Source organism: Emiliania huxleyi (genome assembly GCF_000372725.1).
Source record: "Emiliania huxleyi CCMP1516 chromosome Unknown EMIHUscaffold_165, whole genome shotgun sequence".
Taxonomy (NCBI): Eukaryota; Haptophyta; order Isochrysidales; family Noelaerhabdaceae; genus Emiliania; species Emiliania huxleyi.
The window spans coordinates 216,140-228,016 of NW_005200931.1; the positions used below are offsets into that span (position 1 = coordinate 216,140).

Consider the following 11,877-nt stretch of genomic DNA (forward strand, 5'->3'; position numbering starts at 1 on the left):
AGATCCGCCTCCGCCCAGTCCGCCGCCGCCGCATCCGCCCTCGCCACATCCGCCCTCGCCGCCGCCGCCCTAGCCACGCGTCCCTCATCGCCGCCTCCGAGCCTGCCGCCTCCCTCGCCGCCTCTACCGTCGCCCCGACGGCGCAGCGGCGGCGCAGCCACCCGCTTACGCGTTACGGCATCGTCTTGGGGTTGTGCTCGCGCCGGCCGACCTCGCCGAGCCGCTAGCGCGCGCGAGGGAGGCATGTGCGTTGCGCCGCTCAGCGGCCGTGGAGGGCGAGCGCGGGGGATGCGCGCGCTTACTAGTAAGTGCTACATTGTGCGTGCTGTATGTCGGTCTGCACACTGTACAGTGCCACGGTGCCAGTGGGGTGTGAATGTGAACACTGACCCTCACACACTTAGGGTTGGTCAACCATGTGGGTGTCTATGTGTTTCCCTCGGGCAGTAGATTCTTATTTCATCGTCAAAAAGCGCCCGTATTCACTTGCCAAAATCGCGACCCGGGGTGTTCGACCGGGCTACGACTACTCCTCGTCCGACGAGTACTCCGTCTCGCCCTCCCACGCCACGACGGCGCCGACAGGAATGGTCATGGCCGTCCGCTCGAGGTCCGCGACCCGGTTGGCGAGGCGTTTGGCGAGGCGCTCCGCGCGGCCGAGCCCGAGGCCTCGAGTGCAACACAACCCCGGTCCCTTGGTCCGCCGAAACGAGATTGTCTCAAGCACCACGTATATTTGGCATTCGCCAATTTGGTGAAGCTCTCTCCTTCATGCTCTCGTCTCTCGGTCACCAAACAGACACAAATGCCGGTTCGGCGCTCCTCTGACCGACGGGGAAGGGCTTAGTGCGCGTCGGAACCTGGCCGGGCGGCCAGCGGCCGCTCGTCACCTTCCCATCGGGCTGCCGGGAGGAAGGACGAGGGAGGGGATCATCGCGGGCAGCTTGGCCGGCGTGACAGAGGGTGTCATCTGCGGCGTGAGCTGCGGCTTGGGCGTGTAGCCGTCGCCGTGCGTGATGGTGCCGAAGGGCCGACCGCCGTCGAAGACGTTGCCGGGGCCGAGCCAGACGCACGCGCCGTCGGGGACGGCGGGGGCGCGCCCCGTCACCTCGAGCAGCGCCGCCGGCTGGCAAAAGACGATCGGCGCGCCGGAGTTACCGCTTGCGCTACAGTGCGACATCGACAGCAGCCCTGCCGGCTTTAGCGGCAGATCGCCGACCGCAAGTGCCTCGACCCCCTCGAGCGCCAGCGGAGGCGCCGGCGGCGCCGGCGCGGCCGCGGCGGGCGGCGACCAAATGACGTCCCCGCGGACCGCCGCGACCTCGCTCGTCGACGCCGCGATCACCTCGCCCCTCGCCGCCGAGAGCAGCTCGGCGGCTGGCCCGGCTAAGGGGCTGTGAAAGAACTCGGCGGCGGGCGGCGGAGCGGAGGCGGGCGCCTCGGCCGCGCGAGGCGGCGCCGCCGCGCCGAACCGCGACTCCGCCCACGCCTCGCGGCCGCCGGGCGTGGACGACAGTACCGTCGACGGCCCCGCCGCCGACCGCCTCACCCCGAGCAGCGACGTGCCGCCCCCCCCGCCGCCGCCACTACCGCCCGGGCCGCCGCCGCCGCCGCCGCCGCTGCAGCCGCCCGTGTCTCCTCCGCCCCCGCCCCCGCTGGATGGCGCGCCGCCGCCCCTCGCCACCGAGAACTCGATGCGCAGCTGCACCGCCCCCTGCCCGGCGGGGCACGCGGCGCCGTCGCCGCCGCCGTTCCGGCGCAGCGTCACGTGCTGGAGGCTGACTCTGGCGCGCGGCGAGATTTGGATGCCTGCAGTGAGAAACGCGACCGTCAGGGTGTGGAGGGAAGGGATGCGATCACAGCGAATGCAAATGCGGCTGAGTACGGCTGAATGCGGTTGATAATACGGCTGAATACGTGTTCCTCTCGGGGGCTGGTCTGCTAGATTGGATGCCAGAGGTGAAGGCGTCCGAGACGGAACAGTGGCTCATCGAGAGGTGCGCGCCGCCGAGCACGCGCACTCCCTCCAGTCCGCCGCACCTGTTCGCAAGTCGAGGTGTGCAAAGACACTGTCCACAGGAGCTCGCGCACCCCCTCCGGTCCGCCGCACTCGACGGCGCAGTGCGACATGCTCAGCCAGCCGCGCGAGACGCGGACCACACCCTCGCCGCCGCCCCGCGCACGCAAGGTGAGCCCCACGAGAGAGATCGACTTTGCGCTCGCCTCCACAAAGGACGCGTCGTCGGCGCCGTTTGTGAGTACCGTCGACCTCGCGCCCTCGGCGCCGCGGATCGTGACGCACTCACGCAGCCGGCCGAGTGCGGCAGCCGAGTGCCTCCCGGGCGGCAAGATCACCTCGTCGCCGTCGCAGCAGCAGCACAGCGCGTCCTGCGGGGCGAGAGGGAGGCAGGGCCGTTCGGAAGTGCTCGCCGTTCGGGGGTGGTCGCGGACGTGTCGCGGAAGTGTCTCCGGGAGTGCGTCGGAGGGGTCGCGGGGGCGCCGCGGCAGCAGCGCTGAGGACGGGCCGGCCCTCAACGAGAGGAAGGCCGGGTGCGCGGGAATCGGCCGTGTGTGTGGGGGGGGGGGGGGGGCTCGGCGGCTGACAGCTTGGGGTGCAGCGCGGGCCAGAAGTGTCTCGGCAGTGTCTCGGCAGTGTCTCGGCAGTGTCTCGCGGCCTGCAGGGTGGAGTGCAGCGCGAGCCGGATGTGCGCCGGCGAGGCGGCGGGGAGGAAGAAGCGCGGGCCGGCGGCGAGGGCGGCGTGGAGCGCGGCATCGTCCTTGTCCTCGGCGTCCTCCAGGTCGGCGGCGAGGCAGAGGTGCGGCGGCAGTGTGGCGCCTAATCGAAGCGAAGCCTCCGCGAGGGTGCGGGTAGGCGCGATGGGCCGGCTGCGGAGGAGGGGCGGGAGAGGGTTGCGCCGACGTAGTGGTGGACGACCGTGTCGCTGGGCTTATCGGCGTCGATCACGCCGGTCGGCCTCGCGCCTCGCGGAGGCACCACCTCGCCGCGCAGGTCCCCGTCCGCCGCGAGCTGCGGCGCATGCAAGGGGCGGAGTCTGGCAGCGAGAAGGGGCGGAGTCTGGCAGCGGTGGTGGTGAGCGGGGCCCAGAGGCACCTGCCGGATGGTCGAGAGCACCTCGGGCACGTGGCTGCTGACCGTCTCGACGGCGCCCTCGACACGAGCCCGCTCCTCCCGCAGCGCGGTCGCTCGCACGCGCGCCGCGCCCAGCGACACCCGCAACCCGCCGCTCGTGACCACCTCTCCGCCCGGCAGCGGCATGGCAATTGCCGCCTCGAGCGACCGCAGCTCACTTCCGATTGCTGCAGCCTCCTCACGCATCTTTTGGAGGCTCACGGCGAGACCGGCGTCGCCCTGGAAGATCTGCTGGCTCCGACGCACTCTCGCTCGCCGGGCTGCCGCCGCGGCAGCGGCATCTCCTGCCTTTTGGCCGTGCAGCAGAGTGCGGCCAAGCAGGCTCGCCGACGCGTTGACGTGCGCCTTGATGTCCTCGAGCAAAGCAGCCTCGATACTCGATTGACGCCGGCGCTTCATGTGGATGGTCGGGACAAGTTGTTGTGCCGGGTGCCGCTGTGTCCGGGCTTCTGCAGTCGTCACGCGTTTTGGGAAAAAGTATTATCGGAAGGTTCTCGAGGTGGATTCGACTCGGACACACTGCTCCGAGGGCAAGGGAGAGGGGCTGGCCCCTAGCCCTAGAGGAGAGCTTCCGAGACCCACTCCAAGACCACGCACGCATCATCCCGCGGCCTGGCGGTCGGCGGGATTGCAATCAGTCTTCGCGTGCCGCCTGTCGTTCGCTCGGGCGCCTTGGGCGTCGGGGTGGCGAGCAGGGGACGCGGCTCTGAGCGCCCAGCGACGCGTGCCGGATGGAGTCCGGCCGCGGGTGACTAGGGAAGTTCGCTCAGGATGTGTGGCAGTCAGTTTGGCTGAGTGTCTTGTCTTGTGGGTTCTGTGTGTCGCTCCTGTGTGACCGTCATCGCCCGTCTAGCGTCCACCCATACCGCGTTGGTGTCCCAGTCGTTGGTCGGACTGTGTTTCGCCTTCCCATCAATCAATCAATCAAGGTGGATATCCTTTGGCCGCGTTGGGTAGCGAGGATTGGTGAGAGAGAGAGAGATTGGTGTGACACGCGTTGAGGAAAAAAAGAATATATAAACCTTTGTACTCCAAGTGCTCCAAGTGCTCCAAGAGTATGAAGCGGAGTTTTAAAAACAAGAACCGAAAAGAACAAGGAAAAGAAATCGCGGGCGGGGGGGGGGGGGGCTGTGACCCCAAAGGGGTGCGTGTGTGTGGCAAACAACAATATTTTTAAATTTAATAAATTTTTATATCACGGTTTTTGAGATTCGCCTCGCAGATTACCCGCCCAACGATATTTTCCTGCTTAGCGCGATTTCCGTGAAACCAGTTTACCCAGTCTCCCACAATTCATGTTTCAGCTTACCCGGTCGCTAAAATTTCTCAGGGCAGATTACCCGGTCGACCAAGTTTACAAAAAGGATAAATTTCAGATTACCCGGTTTTTGAGATTCGCCTCGCAGATCACCCGGCGTTTTTCAGATCACCCGGCGTCTGCGAGTTTTTGCCTCGCAGATCACCCAACACGGCGAAATGTCGTTTCCAGATTACCCAACACGGCGAAATGTCGGTTGTCGCTTCCAGGTTACCCGGTCACGAAATTTCTTTTTCCAGCACCGCCTGTTCTCCGCTAGTGGGGGAAATGGTGATTTTTGAATGAACGCCTCGCGCAAAACCACCGCTACCATGCCACAGAAGACCCTTGTGTGCTATCCAGAACACCTAAGATCATGGCCTAGCTCTAAAATGGGCCCGAGATACGCCAGCTAAACCCCGGATTTTTTCCGGCAGCGGGCCACACATGGCCGGCTACCCAGCCCGGCGACACCAAAATACGTCTACGCGAGTCCATCCGCTACGTCTCAACTGCGCAGCCTTACGCGGGGCGGTGGCTCGACACAAAACTCGACGGCAGCAACGCCACATGCATTCCAGACGACATATTCATCGGCGAGCTTCAGCGCCGAAACGGCCTTCACCTCTCGCAGTGCCGCTCGACTGTCACGCGGGCACTCGAACTTGGGGACACAGTCGGTGGTGCAAAGGACTACCATGGCGACTGGTTCCTCAACAACGCCGCCCGGCGGCGCCCACACGACGGCGTACTTCGCGCCTGGTACGATTGTGTCCACGCCGTCTCCGTCTCCCGGCCCGTTATGGGAGATGCCGAAAAACCAGAACTCACCAAACAGTTCAACGAGGGCTACAAAACCGACCTGGCTGAACCGGGCGAGGCTCCCGGGGGCAAAGACGAGATCAGTGAGGTCAAACTTTGGACCCCCCTCCGGGGTGGCTTGCCCGTTGGGGTGCCGCGCCGACACCGGAGGCAACCCCGGCTCCGTTGGAGACAAGTTCGCCTTCGGCAACAACGAAGAGCGCGCCCGCCTTGCAAACATGGGCTGCAAGCAACGCGGGTTCCGTGGTCAACGGGCGTTCGACCACACCACCGGCCAAGGCTACGTCAAGTCACAGCGTGGCCACTACCATGATGGGATCTTCACCAAACGCAACAAGTTCAACCTGCTTCTCCACGAGACATTCGGCGGCGGCTTCTCGCCGCCAGCAGTTGCAAAGATCAACCGCCTTGCGCGCAAGGCTCAACGCTCGGGCGTTGACCGCACCGCGTACCCTCCCCACTCCCGCCTCTCATTTGTGTCACACCACGCGGAACGCATCTCCATCGCTTCGGTGAAGGGGGTGAACCGTGCCATCCTCGATCGCCGTGCAAAGCTCGCTTCCGACCGCTCTCACGCCGCGCGTAGGGCCCTTAGGGGCCTAGAGAACACAACCCCCTCTCTCTTTTCTCCCAGTAAGCTATAAGTACGTACAAAAGAGAGAGAGTAAGCTATAAGTACGTACAAAAGAGGCCGACGGACCCTGGGTACCGGTACTGTCGTGGTCTAAAGTCTGGGCAGGTTGTCGGGGACACGATCCCGGCGTGAACACAACTAACTGACGGATCCGCTCCTGACAGTCGCACGCGCCGCGCTGCGGCGCGTGCGACTGTCTTTGTTTGAAGTTAAAAGTCGAATCAGAGCGCCGTCGGCGTTGTCCCCGGATTTCCTCCCACGGACCGCCCGTCCGGCACCGCTCCGGGACGCACGCCGGCGAAGCACCATCAAGCTGCTGTACGGCCCCGGCATCGCCTCCCCTGGCTTAGCTCTCAATCAAGATATTGTGCACATGGGTGGCCTCTACAATATACTCACTGACACCCCCCCTCCCAGAGCTCGTCCCGGTCCGCCACGGCCATCCTCGGCCTCCGGAGGGCCCCCGGCCGCGGCGCGGTGCGGCGGCGTCACAAATCCGACGGCAGAGCACCGGGACGCGGTCGGGCGATCTGAGGCCCAGTGAGGCGTATGCATTGCCCATCCAGGGCTATCACCTGGACCCATCAACAGGCGCCTGCGGCGCCGTGCTCAGGAGCTGCTGCTCCAAGCTGTTCACACTTTCGTACGGTACAGTACCGGTATGCTTGTGCAATGCAGGAGCTACCGCCTGCTCGACAGCGGCGGCGCGTCCCGGCTCGAATCGTTCGGCGACCTGGTTGTGCGGCGGCCCTGTCCGTCGGCGCTGTGGCAGCCAGGCCTGCCGGCGAGCCGCTGGGACAGCGCCGATCTCGTCCTCCAGCCCGAGGCCGATGGCGCATGGGAAGGTGCCCGCGCCAACCAACTCGGTGAGCAGTGGTACATGGCGTCGGAGGCTGGCTTCTCGCTCGGGCTATGGCCGGGTCAGAATGGACAAGTTGGGGCCTTTCCGGAGCAGGGAACGAATTGGCGCTGGCTCCGCTCCGCCTGCGAGGCCTCGCCGCGACGCATCCGCGTGCGCAGCCTGCTACCCCTCTCGCGGCCCGGGCTATCCGTGCCACGCGGTGCGGCCCGGGCTATCCGTGCCACGCGGTGCCATCGCACGCCCCAACCGGCTTGCAGGTGCTCAATCTGTTTGGCTACACGGGCGGATCCTCGCTGGCGTGCCTCGCCTCGCGGAACGCGGACGTCACCCACCTCGACGGCGCCCGCGCCGCCGTCTCTCGCGCGCGCTCCAACGCCGAGCTGTCGGGCCTTTCTGGCGAGCCTGTGCGGTGGATCGTCGATGACCCTAGAAGCGGAACACGCATGCTTGCATCCCAACTGGCGCTCGAGAGGGCACGCACTCCGCTGTATTCGGCCGTGTTCGGCCGTCTTCACTGTAGTCGCTCCCTCGTATCACGCGGTGCTCGGAATACTCCGCAGATATCTTCCCGCCCCGATCCTGGCGTGTTCCCGTTTTAGGTCGATGACGCCCTCACGTACGTCCGGCGCGCCGCGCGGCGAGGTGAGCGGTACGACGGGATCGTCCTCGACCCTCCGGCATTTGGGCGCGGTGGGTGACCGGCCGCCGCCCCATCTGCCGCCGCCCCCTGCCGCCACCACGACCGCCGTCCACCGCCACCCTGCACACCCGCACGCCTTGCGCCGCCACCGCGCCCCGCCCCGCCGCCGCCCGCCGCCAGGCGCCAAGAGGGAGTGGCGCATCGACCGCGACCTCCCGCTGCTTTCCGGTCCGCCTGCCCCGCCCCCCCCCCCCGTCCGCCCACCCCGCCCCGCCCCGCCCCGCCCCGCCCCCGCCCCCGCCTCGCGTCGGGCGCTCGCGGCACCAGCCAAGATCTGGCCGAGATCGACGGCGGTGCGCCGGCAGGCCTCCTCGCCGAGGTCCTCTCCGACGATCCGAGCTTCGTGCTCCTCTCGGCGCACGACCCGAGGCGCGCGAGCCCCGCGTGCCGGTCACGATTCCTCCCTTCCATTGGGGCGGGAATGGGGCGATCCAAGAGGCACACAGACTCGGCAGAGCCTCGACAGAGCCTCGCGTGCCGCCCGCGCAGGTGGCCCGTCGCCGCGCTCGACGGGCAGCTCCGCGAGATCACGCGTGGCGCGTCAGCGGTGCGGGGCCGCTGCGAGCGGGGCGAGATGCTCCTCCGCGCACGCGGAGGGGGGCGCGATTTGCACATGGGGGTTTACAGCCGATGGGCCGCCGGCACCGTATGAGTTGATTTTTATCTTTCGTTTTTTCGCGAACGACAGCCGCACCCCCGCGCCCGTGCGCCGTGGGGGGGGAGGGGGGGCGCCCCGAGCCCGACTAGAAAGAAGTAGAATGTACGCGAGAACGGAGAAGCACAATAGGATAATATGTGGCCCATATGGCATATGCTACGGCTTTAGTTGCTACCAGGTCACAGTATGGAGCACTTGTGGAGCACTTGGAGTGCAGTGTTCATTAGCCTCACATCCAGGGCCGGGGAGCTGAGAAGCGCTCGCTCCGCACCCAGCGGGCCGGATGATCGGTATCGGGTTACGGGCTAGAGAGCCCTAGCCCCGGGGGTGCGCGTTCGCAGGGAAAGGGCCGTCAAGTAAACACGGGTCCCCGAGGGTTGGCTCTGCGCTCCGGGTTTCCCCTAGCAGCGGAACGCCCCCTCTACTCGGGGCTAGTAGACACCAGACACTAGCACGACAATAGGGTTGTCAAACGTTAAGAGCTGAACAGTGTTGCTAGTGTTAACAGTAACAACAGAACAACAGTGGGGCTCCCCAACAACAGTAGCTAACGTTAGGCCGGCTGAACAACAATAAGGAAGGCCTGGCAGTGACCCACGACGATCTCCAGCGTCCAGTGCGGGTAATACCCGAAAATACCCGGGAAAACCCAGGTATTTTCGGGTTTTACCCGGGGTTTTTGGCATTTTCTGCTTGCTGACCACGGAACAACAGTAACAACAGTAACAAAGAGTAACAGCTTGGGCTGGGCTAGGGGCTGGGGAGAACACTTGAACAACGTTGAGGATTTCAGCCATGGAAGGCACCGAGAGGTACACCAAATAGTCAAAATCAAGGTTTTGTAACGCGACTCCACACAGACAGTGAAATGGAACTAGCCTAACTTCAGTCTTCCGTCACCGTAAAGGGGAAAGACCCAGTTCACCGTTGACCAACGGTTGTGCGCCAGGCCCTCCTGCTCGGCTCCAGCCAGTAGACAAGTATTGTCATCAACAGAGTAGAAGGATCTGACCTCGGGGCCGATGTGACCAAGCGCTGGTAGCGTGGTTTTACCTCACACCCATGGTCTCACAGTGTGCCGGCAGTCGCCGAGCAGTGTCGCTCACACAAGCCGCAGCACAAGTGACTGAGGGCCAGTGAGGGCGAGCCCATCGCTGTCACAGCTGTGGCAGCCGCACAGTAAGCTGTGCCATCTGTGCAGAGTGTGTGAGCAGCAGAGGAGCTGCTCTCCAGGCTTCTGTCGCAAAGAAATGCATGCCGCCGAAAGCGCTGTCGAGGTTTGCCGCGAGCTTGGCGAAATCCGGGGACGCCGCCACCGACGAGCGCGTGTTGGACTCTTTTCACTCCGGACAAAGAGACGGGGCTACACGCACACGAGCCGCGGTCGTGTAGCCGTTAGCGGCGAGGCGCGGGACCGTCTGTGGCGAAGCACGCAAGCAGCTCGCGTCCCCCTTTTCCCCCTCAACTCACGGTCCTTCCCCCGTATCACACGTGCGTGGGTGCTCGCCATCCTCCAAGTGCATGATGCTGCTGCTGCTGCTGCTGCTGCTGCTGCTGCTGCTGCTGCTGCTGCTGCTGCTGCTGCTGTTACGTCTTCGGTCCCCGCGGGAAGCCCCGCGCATAGGACAACAACGTCTGTCCCACACACACACAGACGCGCACATACATCATGCTCGGGCACACCCCACGGTGTAGTGGTGTGAGTACACAAGTACTAGCAGAGTGCACACCTGCCTTGGCGGGTGAGGGTCGTAAGAATCAAAGCCTCTTGGTGCCACACGTGCTCGAGCGCGCCGAAGAGAGACGATCTACGCTCGCGGGAGTTAGCGAAAGTCGCACGGGCAGAGGGGAGACCGAGGCCTCCGGCAGTCCGCACCGCCTCGCGAAAGGGAAGCAACGATCAACTCCAGATTGGACTTGGGTGCGCCGAGCGCCGGCGCGTAGGTCGCGACCGACGCGCAGCGCGGGCACGTCGCGAGCACAGGAACAGGAGCGCCGCGGGTTTCACTAGCCTGGTTGTGCCGGGCAGGGCAGTGCTTGAACGACCACATCGCTGGCGCGGTGAGCACCGCGATTGCCGCGACAGCGCGGTGGCGGGCGAGCGCCGCCAGCGTGGGCGAGCGCCGCCAGCGCGGGCGAGCGCCGCCAGCGCGGGCGAGCGCCGCCAGAGCGGGCGAGTGCCGCCAGCGCACGCGAGCGCCGCCAGCGCACGCGAGCGCCGCGGCGTGTGGACGCGTCCCGCCCAGGTGCCGAGCAAGCTCGCACCTCGGGCGCTACGCGCGCGTGCCGGGCCGGGCGGCCGACTGCATGATAATGGTTAATGCGCCGAAAAGAAAAAATGTTCCAGACGCAAGACTCTACTTGTACTTGTGCATATGCACATGTGCATGTGTGTTGTGTGAGCCAACCAGTGGGAGCACGCGCAAGCCGCACAAGCCCTGCCGCCACCGCTCCCTTTGCTAGACGACTAGGCCAAAGCGCGCGCAGAAAAGCTTGTCGACCGCTCCCGCCCCCTCTCTGCCCCTCTGCCCCCCCTTCTCTCTCCCTCTCCCTCTCTCACCTCCGCCGGTCGGAATAGTAGTCGCGCCCGCGCCGCCGGTCGTAGTCGCGGTCGCGGTCGTACGACGAGCGGCGGTCGCTGCGCTCCCGGCTTCGGCTGCGGCGGCGGCCGCTGCGCTCCCGCTCGTAGGAGCGCTCCCGCCCGTCCCGCTCATAGCTTCCTCCTCCGAGCTGGCCGCGCTTTCGGTCTCGCGGGGTGTCGCGCGACGGCATCGGCTCGCGCTCCCAATCGCGGGAGTGGATCTCGCCGTCGGCGGCCGCGGCGTCGATCAGCTCCTGCAGAGACACGATTCGACAGGATTCGACAAGATTCAACGAGATTCGATGAGGGAGAGGCGAGCGCGGCCGAGGTGCAGCCGAGATGCAGCCGAGATGCAGCCGAGATGCAGCCGAAGTGCAGCCGAGGTGCAGCCGAGGTGCAGCCGAGGTGCAGCCGAGGTGCAGCCGAGGTGCAGCCGAGGTGCAGCCGAGGTGCAACCGAGGTGCAGCCGAGGTGCAGCCGAGGTGCAGCCGAGGTGCAACCGGGATGAGCCAAATTCTACAGCCGCTCCTTGACCGTCAGCTGCATCTTGTTTCGTTCGAGCGACGTGCGGCAGAGGAGGAAGCAACGCTCCACCCACCTGTTCATGGAAGGCTCAGGGAAGGTTCAGAGAAGGTTTTGCAGATGCCGGAGGAAGCACCGCTCCACCCACCGCTTCAGCGAAAGAGGCCACTCCGACGCTGGCGGCGCCCCCCCCCCCCGACCCTTCCGCGGCGGAGACACACCGCCCGCCCCCGCCCCCGCCCCCTCCCCCTCCGCCGCGCCGCCGCCGCCCGCCTCTGCCGCCGTCGCAACACCACCCGCCGCACCGCCGCCGCCGCCGCCTCCGTCCATCGGCGCGGCGGCGGCGCCACTGCCGGTCCCGTCCCCTTCCCCGCACTCGCCTCCGCCTCCGCCCCCTCCCCCTCCTCCCCCTCCTCCCCCTCCGCCTCCGCCTCCGCCGCCACCACCGCCACCGCCGCCACCGCCGCCACCGCCGCCACCGCCGCCACCGCCGCCACCGCCGCCACCGCCGCCTCCTCCGCCGCGCAGCGTCCGCTCGTACGCCTACGATCTCGGCCAACCTCGGTCAACCTCGGGTGATCTCGCCGGCCACGGGGAGGGGACATCTCCTCGAGGGCTCCTCCATCGCCGCAACTGCTGGGTCGACAGCC

At 66.2% G+C, this 11,877-nt stretch overlaps 2 protein-coding genes across 2 annotated transcripts; one reads left to right on the forward strand and one right to left on the reverse strand.

The window, feature by feature from the left end:
* Positions 1 to 886: 886 nt before the first annotated feature.
* On the reverse strand, positions 887 to 3,550 carry EMIHUDRAFT_112231 (hypothetical protein; the record flags this gene model as incomplete). Its single annotated transcript, XM_005785017.1, has 5 exons — positions 887 to 1,809; positions 2,022 to 2,040; positions 2,092 to 2,388; positions 2,936 to 3,028; positions 3,113 to 3,550. The coding sequence occupies 5 exons, from the start codon at positions 3,548 to 3,550 to the stop codon at positions 887 to 889; spliced, it is 1,770 nt and encodes a 589-aa protein (XP_005785074.1).
* A 3,015-nt stretch (positions 3,551 to 6,565) lies between these two features.
* EMIHUDRAFT_230637 (hypothetical protein) lies at positions 6,566 to 8,118 on the forward strand (the record flags this gene model as incomplete). Its single annotated transcript, XM_005785018.1, has 5 exons — positions 6,566 to 6,916; positions 7,024 to 7,170; positions 7,366 to 7,456; positions 7,772 to 7,856; positions 7,956 to 8,118. The coding sequence occupies 5 exons, from the start codon at positions 6,566 to 6,568 to the stop codon at positions 8,116 to 8,118; spliced, it is 837 nt and encodes a 278-aa protein (XP_005785075.1).
* Between the last annotated feature and the right edge of the window lie 3,759 nt (positions 8,119 to 11,877).